The sequence below is a fragment of the Bombina bombina genome, chromosome 5, assembly GCF_027579735.1.
Source record: "Bombina bombina isolate aBomBom1 chromosome 5, aBomBom1.pri, whole genome shotgun sequence".
Lineage (NCBI taxonomy): Eukaryota > Metazoa > Chordata > Amphibia > Anura > Bombinatoridae > Bombina > Bombina bombina.
Window position 1 is genome coordinate 248657785 of NC_069503.1, and position 17721 is coordinate 248675505.

Here is a 17721-nt window from a genome sequence, read left to right on the forward strand (position 1 = left end):
GAATCACAAAACAAAATGTTTGGGTTTTATATCCCTTTAAGGGGTCCTCTGTGTGCTTAGAGACATAAAACATCTGAAATCTTTAATTGGACCAAAAATAAAATGTATTAAAGGGACAGTCAAGTCCAAAAAAAAAACTTGATTTAAATAGGGCATGCAATTTTAAGCAACTTCCCAATTTACTTTTATCACCCATTTTGCTTTGTTCTCTTGGTATTCTTAGTTGAAAGTTAAACCTAGAAAATTCTTATGCTAATTTCTTAGACCTTGAAGACTGCCTCTAATCTGAATGCATTTTGACCACTAGAGGGCAATAGTTCATGTGTTTCATATCAATACCATTGAGCTTATGTACAGGAAGTGACCTAGGAGTGAGCACGAATTGGCTTAAAGGGCAACTGTAAGTAAATACTTTCTATGCCTGTTACTAACTAACTACCCCAAATACGCTTTTTATCAATAGCATTTCATTAACATATCTCTACCGTATGTCAGAAATCTTGTCTGCAAATTTAATTGTTTTCCAAACCCACTCCGTGGGTATCCTTTGCTCTGTACCAATCCGTTTACAATACCTAGGTTTCAAAATGGCGCTTTAAACACAAAGTTATTGGTTTAAGTATTTTGAACATGCAGTGCTGAAAATAGTGGGCAGGATAACGTGACATCATCGGCGAATAAAAGATATAACTTTTAGAACTTTATGAAACTTCGTTTTGGAGAAAATATAGGTCAGTAGGTTTTAATTAATGTTTATTAACTTTAATATGTTAGTTGTTTAGCTTAAAAATTATAACAGAAAGTAATCCTTTAAATGCAAGTCTGTCAAAAGAACTGAAATAAGGGAGCAGTCAGCAGAGGCTTAGATACAAGGTAATCACAGAGGTAAAAAGTATATTAATATAAAAGTGTTGGTTATGCAAAACTGGGGAATGGTAATAAAGGGATTATCTTTCTTTTTAAACAACAAAAATTATGGTGTTGACTGTCCCTTTAAGTATATACAAGTACACACACAAAGTTAATTTAATCATAGATTGCTCTTTAAAAGGACACTGTACTTAAAAATGTTCTATTACCCAAGTGACATTTTTTCTTTTAGCACAAAAATGTGAAGTAATAGCTTTTTAAAGAGACAGTAAACACTTTAGGATTTTAATATAAAACCCTTTGTTATGTATAGTGAAACAATCATTCTTAGAACTGAAAATGCAAACTGCTGACATCACATATTTCCCCTAATTTGCTTTAACCCCTTAATGACCGGACCATTTTTCAATTTTCTTACCCTTAATGACAATGGCTATTTTTACATTTCTGCAGTGTTTGTGTTTAGCTGTAATTTTCCTCTTACTCATTTACTGTACCCACACATATTATATACCGTTTTTCTCGCCATTAAATGGACTTTCTAAAGATACCATTATTTTCATCATATCTTATAATTTACTAAAAAAAAAAAAAAAAGATAAAATATGAGGAAAAAATGGAAAAAAAACACACTTTTTCTAACTTTGACCCCCAAAATCTGTTACACATCTACAACCACCAAAAAACACCCATGCTAAATAGTTTCTAAATTTTGTCTTGAGTTTAGAAATACCCAATGTTTACACGTTCTTTGCTTTTTTTGCAATTTATGGGGCAATAAATACAAGTAGCACTTAGCTATTTCCAAACCACTTTTTTTTCAAAAGTGCGCTAGTTACATTGGAACCCTGATATCTGTCAGGAATACCTCAATATCCCTTTACATGTATATATTTTTTTTAGAAGACAACCCAAAGTATTGATCTAGGCCCATTTTGGTATATTTCATGCCACCATTTCACCGCCAAATGCGATAAAAAAAAAAAGTTCACTTTTTCACAAATTTTGTCACAAACTTTAGGTTTCCCACTGAAATTATTTACAAACAGCTTCTGTAATTATGGCACAAATAGTTGTAAATGCTTCTCTGGGATCCCCTTTTTTCAGAAATAACAGACTTATATGGCTTTGGGGTTGCTTTTTGGTAATTAGAAGGCCGCTAAATGCCGCTGTGCACCACACGTGTTTTATGCCCAGGAGTGAAGGGGTTAATTAGGGAGCTTGTAGGGTTAATTTTAGCTTTAGTGTAGTAGACAACCCCAAGTATTGATCTAGGCCCATTTTGGTATATTTTATGCCACCATTTCACCGCCAAATGCGAGCAAATAATAAAAAAAAACTACCTCAATATCCCTTTACATGTATATATTTTTTTTAGAAGACAACCCAAAGTATTGATCTAGGCCCATTTTGGTATATTTCATGCCACCATTTCACCGCCAAATGCGATAAAAAAAAAAAGTTCACTTTTTCACAAATTTTGTCACAAACTTTAGGTTTCTCACTGAAATTATTTGCAAACAGCTTGTGCTATTATGGCAGAAATTGTTGTAAAAGCTTCTCTGGGATCCCCTTTTTTCAGAAATAGCAGACTTATATGGCTTTGGCGTTGCTTTTTGGTAATTAGAAGGCCGCTAAATGCTGCTGCGCACCACATGTGAATTATGCCCAGCAGTGAAGGGGTTAAATTAGGTAGCTTGTAGGGAGCTTGCATGGTTAATTTTAGAGATCAGCCTCCCACCTGACACATCCTACCCCCTGATCCCTCCCAAACAGCTCTCTTCTCTCCCCCACCCCACAATTGTTACCGCCATCTTAAGTACTGGCAGAAAGTCTGCCAGTACTAAATAAGAGTTTTTTTGTTTTTTTTTAAATAAAAATAATAAAATCTTTTAGCTGGGATGGACCCCTGCCTTAGCCCCAACCTCCCTGATCCCCCCTCCAGCTCTCTAACCCTTTCCCCTACCAAATTACCGCCATCTTGGGTACTGCCAGTACCCACTTTGGCCCCAAAAAACAAAGTATTTTTATTTTATTTTTTAATTAACTCTTTCTGTAGTGTAGCAGCCCCTCCACAATACCCCTCCCAGATCCATTTATATTTGAATTTTTTTTTTTTACCTTTCTCTGGCTTTCTGCCCTCATTGGTGTCACTGTGGCTAGTGCATGCGCCCCCGTGCACACGCACTATGTTCACGCGCACGCACTCGCGTCTCTTGCACATGCGTCTCGCACACGCATGCTCCCTCCCACCCGGACATTGTTGATTTAGCATGTGGTATCCCCACCTATTCTGAAAGTTTGTGGCCGCAGGTCCAAACACTATAGATAAGCTGTGTAAACACAGCCAGCAGAAGAAATTTAAATCTCAGTAGGATATAGCAGAGATAAGGTAATACAATGTTGATTTTCCATTGTTTTCTCCAAGTACTGGTGATTGTTTTATGGACAGATATAAGATAAAGAAGCAGGTATATGATATGTGCACAATGTGATACAGTAATGAGATCTGATTATACCTACAAGCTCAACCCATTTTATTAGGTTTTGGCTTCAAAACACAAAATCAGAGCTTTAATATACACAAATAAACTTTAAAAAGCTAATATGCATACATTCTTTACTCTGCCGTTGGTAAAAAAAAGCAATTGTAAACTCATTAAGGGAAAAATCCATTTTACAGTATACTGTCCCTTTAACCCATTGTCTATTGCAACCAACTCTAGTAAAATAATGCAGATTGTGAAAAATAAAGTCTGATGAGTATAAAATATCATGTAATTATTACATTCTAATGAAATCCTAGAACCAAATAGATTTACCACAAGAGGGTCTGCAGTTTTAATTTAATAGAGGAAAAAGAACATTATGTCTTGATTTAGATTTAATCCCTTGATTTAAAACCACATTATTTTCAGGAGACAAATTGCACTTGATAGGTTTACTGTAACAGAAATAAGAGAGGATTCTAAGAAAGAAAAAAAAGTTTAATAGAAAAAAAATAAAATAAATTTTTTAAACAAAATTAATGTTTTTTGTTTTTAAACTCCAAAAAAAGGATTATTATATGGGTACCTGGAATATTAAATGAAATCACTAAAGGGGTTGGTTACAAACCTTTAGCAAATCAAATATCTACAAAATTCCTCATCAATTTTGGTGATTTTCTGTTGCTAATTATTTTATATGTTTTTCTACCGGATTATAATTTACCTCTATGTTTGATAAACAATCTGTATACAAAGGCAGTGTAACTGCCATCTTCTTCCCATGATTCCTAGTGCTGAGGCAGTGAGCTCAATTAATGAACCAGACTGCACACACTTCTGAAGCTGAATTATCAGCCTAAGGAAACTGTAACTTGTACTCCTGGGGATACTAAGCTTAAAGTCAAAAAGTATTCTATGGACTGTCAGAATAAGTAAAGAGAAACTACTTTAATGTAAGGAAGTTACTACAAATGATTAATACCCCACCCAAAAAAAGTGTAGGGTTGTGCCCCAGGTAATGTAAAAGTATTTTATGGACTGTCAGAATAAGTAAAGAGAAACTACTTTAATGTAAGGAAGTTACTACAAATGATTAATACCCCACCCAAAAAAAGTGTAGGGTTGTGCCCCAGGTAATGTAAAAGTATTTTATGATTTTTAACGAGATATGAAACCTAAATATGTTATTTTTTTATTCAGACAAAGCATACAAAAAAAACCCCCAAAAATGAAATGTACTTCTATTTTCAAATTTGCTTTGTTCAAATTATGTTCTTTGTTGAAGAGTTACCTAGGTAGGCGTCTGGAGCACTACATGACAGGCAATAGTGCTGACATCTAGTGCTCTTGCAAATGGATAACATTCTTGCAAAACGGCTGCCACATAGTGCTCCAGAAATGGGCAAGCTTCTAAGCATTCGTCCCTGCTTTTCAACAAAGGATACCAAAAGAACAATGAAAATGCTAGAAGTAGTAAACTAGAAAGTTGTTTAAAATTGTATGCTCTATCTGTATCATGAAAGAAAAATGTTGGGTTTCATATCCCTTTAAGCTATTTTTATTACTAAGATTACACGGGGGGGGGGGGGGATTGTGGTTATCCATCTGTTAAATCAGTATTTTGTGTACTCTTAAATTGTATCTATTATTTTTAAAGTTATTTATTTATAAGTATTTATTGCACAAAATGCAAGATTTTTTGGAAGTTGAATATAGATAGATAGATAGATAGATGATATATAGATAGATAGATAGATAGATAGATAGATAGATAGATAGATAGATAGATAGATAGGATAGATAGATATAGTAAATAAAGCATTCGATTTTTAAATATTTAGGACTAAAATACCAGTGTTGATGTTTAGGATATGAACTATTATTATTATCAGTTATTTGTAGAGCCCCCAACAGATTCTGCAGCACAGGTAGAATTCTAGATGCACAAACTTTAACTATTTCATAAATAATAATCCGTAAATTAATCTTAAAAGATGGAGACCATATTCCGTAAACTGAGAAACACAGAATGTGATGACAAATTAGAACTATTTAGCCCTTCAAGAAACCCTATCTTTAAAGGGACATTGTACTTCAATTTTTTTCTCTCATGTATATGAAAAAGCAGCAGTTAAACTACTTTTTGCAAAAGGATACAAAGAGAAAAAAGAACATTTGATAATATAAGTAAATTAGAAAGTTTTTATTTTATTTAAACACTTTGTATCATAAAAGGAAAACACATGGCTGTTGTCTCCCTTAAAGTAAACACTGTCTAAATTTAAAGTGTAATTAATAGGAAGTCCAGCTAATACCAAGGTATATATTGATGAATGGCTGACAGGAACAGCAAACACAAAGAAAATGTGGGCTTATTCGGCATAGAAATATATATTTTTCAGAACACATAACGCTGTGTTATCATTTTTTAGAAACAAAGCAATGTGTTATATTTATTTAAAAATAAAGCAATGCGTTAAATTTGTTTTATCTTCTCTTTTAGGACCCAAATATCAAACACTTTCAAGCATGGAGAGAAACTGCACTGCGCTATTTAAAAGTTATTGGAGAGTTTCCCAGCTCCTGGCCTTAGGACAATTATCTGATTTAAGGATTACTTTGGATACTTCTGGCATCTTTAAACTCTAGATTTGTTGTTGGTCTTGAGAACTGGAGCTGGGAAACCTGCTGTTTCCCAATCTATAAACTGTCAAATATACTTGCATACTAAGATGTTACCTCAATTGACATTGTCCTATTTCTAGAGCTTGCATGGTGAATTTCTTCAATAAAAAGGCTTTGCATGGTAGAGCCATTGTGTTGAGTAGCTGTAGTTTGCTGAAAACCCACAGACGAGTCCTGTATCACAGTGGCTGGTGTACTTGTAGACTGGTGGATTAGCACTACATCTGCTGGCTGACTGCTCTGGTTACTGGAGATAGGAGGGTGGTTTAGTAGTACTGTAGAATGCTGAGACTGTTGTATGAGAACAGGAGAACTCTGTACTTGGAGAACTTTAACGCCAGCAGAGAAGGGCACAACTTCTGACTTCACAGAGGCTGTTGGAGACTCTAACGCAGATGCAGCTCCCCCATCTACCTGTGCAGTCTGAAGGTAGCTGTGAGCCTTCTCCTCTTGGCACTGAAGAGCATCGGTTTCCATCACTTTCTCTTTGATGATATACTGGGTGTTCTGATTGAAATCAGGGTTCTTTGAAGATCCATCAGTAACATGTCTAAGCAGAGTAATGGAAAAAAGATGTAAGCTTTGTAAAAAGTTCCTACACAGTTATCAATGTTATCCATAGAAATTTTACATTTGAAAGCAATATTTAAAAATATATTTTAAGATAAAAGTAAAGAGGAGATCATGCAAGGTGCAACTTCCTGATTTTATGCTGGATTTCCTAATACAGATTTGAATTTCTGTAGATATTAAAGTCAGCATACTATTCCTTAGTGAGTTTTTTGAGCACTTTTGAAACATTACAGATGAATGTACATGGTCTTTCTAAAGGTTGTTTTCCTTAGGAAACACAATATATTGTTGGACCGATGCACAACAAACTGAAACCTAACATGCCATGCTTTTCAGTTCCATCTTTGATAAATGTCTTCTCTACAGTTAGCAGCTTTTTAGTTATGAAAATAAATTCTGTAAATGCACCTAAGTTTAATTAGGGATAATTCAGTGGAATTCAGACTGTTGTGGCTCAGTTGGGCTCTTGTGGCTACACTGAAGGTTATGGGGTGAAGGAACAGGGTTAGGGAAAACATTAACCCATTGAATTCCAGAGACAATTGCAATGCATTGCAATGCATTGAAAATCAATGAGTTAGAGCCCTCATTGGTAAAGAAGGGATTGAGGGAAATTGCTGCTGCCATTTTCTACCACACCATTTCAGCAGCTTTGATATTGAGTTCACTTACAATTTGAATAAGATCTCAGAGTTACATTGAACTATTTTATATGCCTCTTTTGGAAGAGCAAAACAAGATTAGGAAATTACATAAAGGGACATAAAAATGCAGTAGCATAGAAGGAAAGCAAATAGAAGAGATTAGAAAATGAAAAATCAGAATGCATCAAGTACTATTCATTCATAAAGTTTGGTGTTAGAAGACTCAACGAGAAGGAATGCGAGTCAGAAACCTAATTTTACCTTTCATTCTCAGCAGCTAAAGCAGAAAGTGTTTTATAAAATGATTGTGCTTTTGAGTAGCTCTTTTTCCGTGACCAATAGATTTGGATGGAAAGGTATAAAGAGAATAAAAGCTTTAGATATAAGAAGTCACCTTCTTAAGGAGGAAAGGGCATCTGTCATGTTGCGGATTCGTTTTAATAAGCTGTCTAACTTGTGAGGCTCCTCTTTCAGAAATCTGACAGCTTCTACCTCCACTCTAAGGACAGCTCGCATTTTATTTTGAAGACAAGGAAACTCTCCTGCAGAAACAAAGACATTCAGTTATTATAAAAGAATGTCATGTAAAATAAAAAAATAAAATGATTTATACAATAATGTATTATTGACCATCACCCTAATCTTAGGGAATATAGAGTTAAGTATTTGCCATTTTTACATAGACAATACGATCTCTGTATGGTATAGGATCATCATTGGAAAGAGGAGATTCTCCTCTTTCATGTGAAGATACTCGTTTCTTTATATTTGTAATGGGAGGTGCACTAGTTCAATGCAAATCACATTTTTTGTGCATTGACCACATAATACCTTGAGGACCATCAGACCATTCATTTTAAATAAAATACTCTTTAAATTCAAGGGTCTCAAGGATGTGTGGATATATTTATAACAGAGAGGTACAGTTTAAATGTGTATATGTCTTACTAGGTTGATGGTTCTTTAATTGCCCATACCCAGAATCTTACACCATTTGCCCATGCTGGGAGGCACTTGGTTCTCTTGCCCCACTTTCCTGGACAACTATGGGTGAGGGTAAAAAAAAAGATACTTTTTTGAAAAATTTGCAGAATGCTATTTTTCCATCACAGTTCTTTGCTAAAAAAAAATCATAATAAAAAATAATAAAATAAAAAGGAATGGACTTATGAATAGCCAATCTCTCTCAACCTTTGTTCCAATTTTTAGTGAAACACTTGGCTGGTGCAGTGGTAAATCTGACCCAACAAACTTTATTCTATTACTCTAAACTTGATGTTCTCTGGAACTTATACCTTTGAGGTTGGACACAGCCTCTCCTATCTGACGCAATAGGAATGCTCGATCTTCCACATCTTTCAGCGTAATCTCTTTGTTTAAGGCAGAGTCTTTTTTAAGTTCTTCCACAAAACGCTCTAAGTCACTAAAACAAAGGGAGAGTTGTTTGTAAAATGAGATTCATAGTCACACTGCCAAAGGAATCAGTTGGTGAGCACGTTTTCTAAATTTCCCCAACCTATTTAGTTTCTATCTATTTTGTTTTGTTACAATCATTTCTATGATCAGTGATTACACTACATCTGAAAGAAAGCTGAATTACATCTGATCAAGTGTCAGTCATGCTGATATGTTGGCAAAAGATAATTGTTCAGGGATGATTAAAATATAATTCTTTAATAAGTGACATTTTGTAACAACATTCTACACTTAGTAGTTATTTGCTTGATGCTATCTATCATACAGCTAATTTTTTTGTCAAATAAAATAAAATAACTTACAGGTAGAAAACAAATAACTGATGCTCACTTTATATATATATATATATATATATATAAAACCAAAAACACAAAAAAGGATCCAATCACTGTTTTATCCAAATTTCTTCTTTATTAGGTTTAAAAGGAAGCCAAAAAACAGAAGTGACGTTTCAGGCCTACATAGCCCTTACTCATGCTAAGGTGTACAGGTAACAGTATCATTATATAGCATCTGTGTAACTAATTAGTTAACTCCTTAGTTCATTTTAAATCACCATTAGTGCAAAGAGAGCACCACCTAGTGGCCTGGCCACAGTAACAAAATCTCTTTAAATTTCTTTAAATTTCACATACACCTGTCAGATTATTTTTACAAAAGTTAAAATCATCCTAAATACAAAAAAAATATATGAATCCAATGCATAATCAGACCTCACTAGTTAAACAAAATTGGTTTAAATAAATAAATAAATGTAAATCATAAGCCTTATTTAAACCTGGATGCAGTGACCCTAGTTTTTTAATCCACCAAACTTCCCTCTTTTTTAGCATTAACTCTCTATCCCCCTCCTCGTCTTAATTTGAGTATATGGTCTATAACTTGGAAGTGGAGTTGGCTCACTGTGTGTCCTGCTTTTACAAAGTGGGCTGATACAGGGAGAGTCATGTCCCTATTTCTAATACTTGACTTGTTGGAGCTAATTCTGTCCTTTAGGGCAGGGGTCAGCAACCTTGGGCCCCCAGATGTTTTGGAACTACATTTCCCATGATGCTGATACACTCTTTAGGCTGCCTGACCATCATGGGAAATGTAGTTCCAAAACATCTGAAGGCCCAAGGTTGCTGACCCCTGCTTTAGGGGGCATATGGTCTCCCCCACGTAGCCCCGCCCACAAGAACATTTCAACAAATAGACTACAAATTTAGGGACACTGCATCCAGTAGGTTTATGATTTACATTTATTTATTTAATCCAATTTTGTTTGTAACTAGTGAAGTTCGATTATGCATTGGATGAATATTTCATGAAATAGTTTATTTGTATTTATGATGATTCTAACTTTTGTAAATATAATCTGACAGGTGTATGTGAAATTTAAAGAAATTTAAAGAGATTTTGTTACTGTTGCCACTAGGTGGTGCACGTTTTGCACTAATGCACTAATGGTGATGTAAAATGAACTAAGGAGTTTACTAATTAGTTACACAGGTGCTATACAATGATACTGTTACCTGTACACCTTAGCATGAGTAAGGGCTATGTAGGCAGGCCCAAAAGGTTGCTGCTGTTTTTTGGCTTCCTTTAAAACCTTATAAAGGAGAAATTTCTGTTTTTGGTTCTATATGCAGGGGGAGTTGCAGGACCCCATTGATCCTTGTGCACTTTGAAAAGGTTTGTCTGGACATATACAGTGCTGTATTTAGCTTTTGGAATATATACAGTATATATATATATAGGATATGAGAAATGAAGATTCTGTTTAAGGATTTAAAATACATATATTACCCCTAGGGGGCAGAAGAGCTTAACAGGTTAAACTTTTCTGGTAACTCATTTCTATTTTTTTATTTATGATAATACTGGGATATGAAGACGTGTGACTGTGATATCCTATAATGTTTGGACCAACAGTATTCTTGTAGTTTAACACCTTTATGGGGGTTAAATACAGAGTTACAGGGCACAAGCACTAAAATGACACACTAACAAATTAGAGTATGCAATTTTTCCACAATAATGGCCATTTAAACACATGAAAAAAACACTTAACACAGTTGAAAAGCATAATCAACAAATGCATAATTAAAAGACAATGCAAAAGCACTTAGTTTGAATTTCAAAATTTTTTCTGTAAGTTTTTTTCTGACAAATTGCCAATCACAAAATGCATATATACGTATATGCTGTAAAATTGTGCACATGCTCAGTAGCAGTTGGTGCAGCAGATAGTGTTCATATAAAATGATTGTGCAGATTTACTGTAGATAATATAAGTGAATTGGAAAGTTTTTTTTAAATTGTATGCTCTATCTGATTCATGAAACTTTAATTTTGACTTTAGTGTTCCTTTAATATTTACCACAACTGATATAGGGACAACCCCAGTCCTTCTAGATTATAAGGCATAAGGATCTCAGATATGCACCGTTTATACCTTAACACATGAACATGCACCTTTGAACCCATGTACTATTACATCTGAATTATATCAGTTATTTTCATTCCAAAATATTATACATCATATGTGCCCACAAGCAAACCCAATAATACTTTAAACACAAATCCCTTGCAGGTCGGTACATGCTCACACTGGCAAATGTCACAGAATATAGATCCCATCTTACTAAATCACAGACACCGTGGTTTTATGATATAAAGTAGTATACAGCAGATAATGTAGCTTTTTATTAAGCTATATAACGTATCTATTATATGCATTGTCCTGGCTCAGAGGCTTGATCGTTCTTCCGCTTTGGCATAAGCACGGCTGAAGCGTAGAGACTTGCAGCAAGCTGGCTAGTTGACATATTTGTCATCTTTATGCAAAATTACCCCAAAGCCATTTCTTGAATTTAACAAATATGTATTGTTCTTGTTATTGAAATGCCTGTGTGTTTGTGAATCACTCTCATTATTCATTCTTATGTCACATTTATACCCTTTAACTTTACTATGTTCTGTCAAAGCTTTGTCTCAACTCTTTCCTCTCCCATACACTCAGATTCTCCTAAAAAGTAATTAAATAGTAGTTGAATAGGTTCAGAAAATAGTAGATAAAAATTATTTAAGTGAGCCAATGAAAAGAAGCACACACATGCAGCCACCAATCAGCAGCTAGGCAAAATAATGACACTTTAATGATAGTTTTCATTGTTGCATCTATAAAGGTTATTTTAAATTGTATTCAATTTTTATGTGTAAAATTGATATTTCTTAATTGAGAAAGTAAATGTATTTTTACTTGTGAACTGATGCTTTTGATCTTAAAGGATCATGAAACCCCACATTTTTCTTTCATGATTCAGACAGAGCATGCAATTTTAAACAACTTTCCAATTTAATTCTATTTTGCATCTTTCTCTTGGCATACTTTATTGAAATAGCAGCAATGCACTACTGGGAGCTAGCTGAGCACATATGTATGCCAAACACAAGAAGCAAATATGTGCAGCCCCCAATCAGCAAATAAGTTCCAGCTCCTGATCCTTCCTAGGAATGCTTTTCAACAAAGGATATCAAATGCACAAAGAAAATAAGATAACAGAAGTCAATTGGAAAGTTGTTTAAATTTGTATGCTCTATATTAATCCTGAAATAATTTTTTGGGGTTTTATGTACCTTTAAATAAGACTTTACATTATTTAAACTCCTATACTGGGAAGTGGGGGTAGCATAGATATTTGAACCACTGCTTGTGCTCCCTGGGGGTGAGGCTATCAGACTTAAGATTGACGAAGTAGACTTTGTTAAATACAATAGTTAAAGGAGAGAAGAACAGAAGATGGAGCCAGTGTGGAGCAATGGAACAGGTAACAATGACAGCCAGGTGCTTCCTACTTTTTTTCATTCTCTTCACCTTGTTCCTTGCTCTTGAGTCTTCTTCCTCTCCTATTTAAACATATCCATATTCCTCTTTCTTCTCCCTCTTGTTCCCTTCTTCTCTTAATTTCTCCCTATACTCCCCCACCCCCTTTTGTATATATATTGTTTTGCCATCCTCTGTTTGCATCCATCTTCCTCCTGTCACTTTATTCCTCTCACTCTCTACCTTAAACCTGCTTCTGCTTTTCCATTTTCCCCCATCTCCCCTCTCCTCTTACTTCTCTTTCCAACATTCTTACACCCATCCTCTCATTTTTTTCTCACTCTACATCATATTATATAAGCAACACAATTTTCATTCAACATTGTTTCCAATAACATCAGATTCCTTTATTATTTTAACTCAATGCCCCTGTAATACCTCTAGGCTGCCTTTTAATGTATTGTGAAAGCTACAGCCAATCAGAGACTGCAGTGACTGAGCTTTTAGTGCCAATAGTAAATGGTTCTAGTACGTTTTCTTAACGTTAATGCATAATTTTAATGACCCTTTAATTAAAGTCCATGAAGAACATATTTATACACAACCACACCAAGTAAAAAGCACTGAGAACTTAAGCTAAACTTTCCAATAAGACAATGTCATCCATTTTACTAAAGTTTCTTTCCCTTTGCTCATAGCACATTATCTCAAACATTCAGGTTTATTTATCTCCTGCCTGTCAAATGAGCAATTACGAAAATGGACAGTATAAAAGTCATTATAAAGGCTGTAAAATCCATTCAAGCTTCAGGTTGCCACCTCTGGAAATATTTCAAGGATATTACAATTAGAAAGAACCTGTTTCAATGAGCTGTGAAATGTCCTGTTACCTTACCCTAAGCCCTCTGCAAATGTCCGCTTGCATTTAAGTAATCATGCGCTAAGTGTTCTCTAATTGTTATACCCTTGAAACATTAGCAAATAGTTTAATGAGAGAGAGAGACAGAGAGAGACAAAGACAGAGAGATAGAGAGAGAGATTGCTGCAGAGGTTGAAGGGGTGGGGGTCAGCCTGTCAGTGCTCAGACCATACGCCGTACACTGCATCAAATTGGTCTACATGGCTGTTGTCCCAGAAGGAAGCCTCTTCTAAAGATGATACACAAGAAAGCCCGCAAACAGTTTGCTGAAGACAAGCAGACTAAGGACATGGATTACAGGAACCATGTCCTGTGGTCCAATGAGAACAAGATAAACTTATTTGTTTCAGATGGTGTTGAGTGTGTGTGGCGGGAACCACATGAGAAGTACAAAGACACGTGTGTCTTGCCTACAGTCAAGCATGGTGGTGGGAGTGTCATGGTCTGGGCCTGCATGAGTGCTGCCGGCACTGGGGAGCTACAGTTTATTGAAGGAACCATGAATGCCAAAATGTACTGTGACATACTGAAGCAGAGCATGATCCCCTCCCTTCGGAGGTTGGGCTGCAGAGCAGTATTCTAACATGACAACGACCCCAATCACAGCTCCAAGACGACCATTGCCTTGCTAAAGAAGCTGAGGGTAAAGGTGATGGACTGGCCAAGCATGTCTCCAGACCTAAACCCTATTGAGCATCTGTGGGGCATCCTCAAAGGGAAGGTGGTGGAGCGCAAGGTCTCTAACATCCACCAGCTCTGTGATGTCTTCATGGAGGAGTGGAAGAGAACTCCAGTGGCAACCTGTGAAGCTCTGGTGAACTCCATGCCCAAGAGGGTTAAGGCAGTGCTGGAAAATAATGGTGGCCACACAAAATACTGACACTTTGGGCCTAATTTGGACATTTCCACTTAGGGGTGTACTCATTTTTGTTGCTAATGATTTAGCCATTAATGGATGTCTGTTCAGTGATTTTGAGGGGACAGCAAATTTACACTGTTATACAGGCTGTACACTCACTACTTTACATTGTAGCAAAGTGTCATTTCTTCAGTGTTGTCACATGAAAAGATATAATAAAATATTTACAAAAATGTAAGGGGTGTACTCACTTTTGTGAGATACTATATATATATATATACTTTTTTAACAGCTGTTGTCATGTTGCCCGGGACGGTGACGTCATCCTAGGGGGCAGGCAAACCCGGGAGAGCGTGCATTCGGCGTTTAGCTTTGGTGATAAATGGTGGTGGGTAAGTTTGTTTGCACAACTTTGTCTGAGGACGGACATTTTTTGTTCGAAAACGTTTACATATAGTAAAGATTATACTTGCAAAGACCCGTGGAGTTCTCTTTTTTCTGCAGCTATATGAGCAAGTGCTGGTTAAAAGTATAGCTGTGATAGTTTTCTTTAATTTTTCATTTAACCATTTACTTACCTCCTTGCACCAGATAGAAGTACACATTTTTTTCATCTGAGCTCAGCAGTGATTACATTCAGTTAAGCTATTATATCTTTTTTATATATATATATAAGGTTTGCACCGATACCATTTTTTTAAGACTGAGTACAAGTACCAATACTTTTTTCAAATACTCGCCGATACCAATTACCGATACTTTTTTTATTGTCATGAGACAGTTTCTCAAGCACAATACAGAGTAATGATTTAAGATAGCTTCTTTATAATTATGAAGAACTGTAACTCAAAAGACATTATGAAATAACAAAACAGTTTTATTTGCTTGTTTTCACAAAGTTGTAAAAACTAGAAGAAATTTCACAAAACATGTTTATAAATACAAATATATTACAATAAAATATATTAATAATAATAACAATACATAACAAATGTAAAATCCCAACCAACCAACCAAACGTGCAATATAGTTAAATATAGTTTATTTAATAATGGAGAACACTATGGGAAAGATCAGTGATGGCCCTCCAGATGTTTCAGAACTACATTTCCCATGATGCTCAACTGGACTTCAGAGTGCCTAAGCATCATGGAAAATGTAGTTCTGAAACATCTGGCGTTCCAAGGTTCGCCATCACTGAGATAGATTATATTGATTGGTAAGCTTTACCAATGCTCTCATTACATGTCCAACTCCATTAAATTTTATGGAGTTGGAAATGTGAACAGAGCATTGGTAAAGCTTACCAATCAAATGTAATCTAAACCTAGTCCTATAATTGTAGGATGTGTGTTCATAGGAATTAACTTAATTTGTCCTATGAACACTCTTCCTGCAGAGTATGTTTTGAGCATAATTGTGCAAGATGAGAACTAGCAGTATAACAGGCAGTTTAGCAATTAGAATACATTTTTCAAACATTAGTGGCAAGTTCTTTTTAAGGAACAGTAGCTTATCTGCACGTTCATCTAGAAGTCTGTTTATTTTATCAGTAAGGATGTTTGACGCCAAGCTTTCCCTTACCACACTACTGCATGGGGCAGAAAGATATTTTTGGGCCATTAAAGGGACACTCAAATCAAAATTAAACTGTCATTATTCAGATAGAGCAAATTTAAACAATTTACTTCCATTAACAAAATGTGCACAGTATTTTTATATTTAAACTTTTTGAGTCACCAGCTCCTACTGGTCATGTGCAAGAATTCACAAAATAAGCGTGTATGCATTTGCGATTGGTTGATGGCTGTCACATGGTACATGTATGCATTTGTGATCGGCTGTTGGCTGTCACATGGTACAGGTGGAGTGGAAATAAACATAACTTTTAAAATTGTCAGAAAAAAATCTACTAAATTTGAAGTTCAGCCTAAGGGCTATTGTATTGCCTTGTTATCTTGCATTTATTGATTATGCAAATCTACTGTGTTGACTGGTCCTTTAAATCACAGCTTATTAACTGCCCAATACTTCAGGGGTTTGTTTGAATGAGGCACAGTGATCTCTACCAGGTAGGCTTCCAGCTGTATAGTAGCAACTTTTGGAGCACTGCTCTCAGACTTACAATAATACAAATAACAGCAATTTGTATTGGCAGAACAGAAGTGAACCAGCACTGTTATATTAATATCATTTTACCTCTGTGATTAACTTGTATCTAAGCTCCACTCCAGCCTAAAATGAAATGGGAACATGAAGTTTGAAAAAACGCCACAAGATGGCATATGGTTTAGATCTGGAGGTATCGTTTAAGTATCGGTGCATTTGAACGAGTACAAGTACTGGTGTCAAGTATCAAGTATTGGTGCAACCCTGATATATATATTTTCCGTGTTTTCTATATGTCTAGGGTGATTTCATAAGCCTGTGCAGCCTTCACTTGTTCCCAGTTTGTTGGATTGAGAGCTTGCACTGTGTGGCTGTTTTAGGGTCTCAGGTTTTGGAAGGGACCTTGACATGGTACCTGGGCTTGTACCATTTGGCCAGATGCTGTAACTAACCCTTCCATTTTTGCTTTAAATCTTAGCTGAGAGCTTGTAAGTGAATGCTGGACTTTCTCTGTGTATTGTATTAATTTGTTTTGTAATTTTCCCTATGGTTCTTGCACCCAGACCAATCTGGAATTAACTGTCTGTGACTCTGGAGGCAGCACAGCTTCCTGTGAGTGCCAGTGAGCACCTAGGGCTGAGCATGTTGCAGGGTCATGGGATGTGTACCCAGTCCATTTTAGAGTGCAGTCCCCTTCCGTGTTTTGTATATGTCTAGGCTGATTACATAAGCCTGTGCACCCTTCACTTGTTCCCAGTTTGTTGGATTGAGAGCTTGCATTGTGTGGCTGTTTTAGGGTCTCAGGTTTTGGAAGGGACATTGACATGGTACCTGGGCTTGTCCCATTTGGCCAGATGCGGTAACTAACCCTTCCATTTTTGCTTTTAATCTTAGCTGAGAGCTTGTAAGTGAGTGCTGGACTTTCTCTGTGTATTGTATTAATTTGTTTTGTAATTTTCTCTATATTTCTTGCACCCAGACCTGTCTGGGATTAACTGCATGTGACTCTGGAGACAGCACATCTTCCTGTGAGTGCCAGTGAGCTGAGCATGTTGCAGGGTCATGGGATGTGTACCCAGTCCATTTTAGAGTGCAGTCCCCTTCCATGTTTTGTATATGTCTAGGGTGATTTCATAAGTCTGTGCACCCTTTACTTGTTCCAAGTTTGTTGGATTGAGAGCTTGCATTGTGTGGCTGTTTTAGGGACCCAGGTTTTGGAAGGGACCTTGATGTGGTACCTGGGTTTGTCCTATATGGCCAGATGCGTGTCAGGGTGCCAGGAATCAGAC

General features: G+C 36.0%; 1 protein-coding gene across 12 annotated transcripts in view; it reads right to left on the reverse strand.

Moving 5' to 3' along the window:
- The window catches only part of KIAA1217 (KIAA1217 ortholog), an 894654-nt gene that overhangs the window by 30169 nt on the left and 846764 nt on the right, over positions 1-17721 (reverse strand). For all 12 annotated transcript variants that reach the window (XM_053713944.1, XM_053713943.1, XM_053713945.1 and 9 more), the window contains 3 exons: positions 8557-8684; positions 7656-7803; positions 6099-6594 (listed from right to left, as the gene is read on the reverse strand). In XM_053713944.1, the coding sequence (XP_053569919.1) occupies positions 6099-6594; positions 7656-7803; positions 8557-8684 (772 nt within the window). The remainder of the gene's footprint in view (positions 1-6098; positions 6595-7655; positions 7804-8556; positions 8685-17721) is intronic.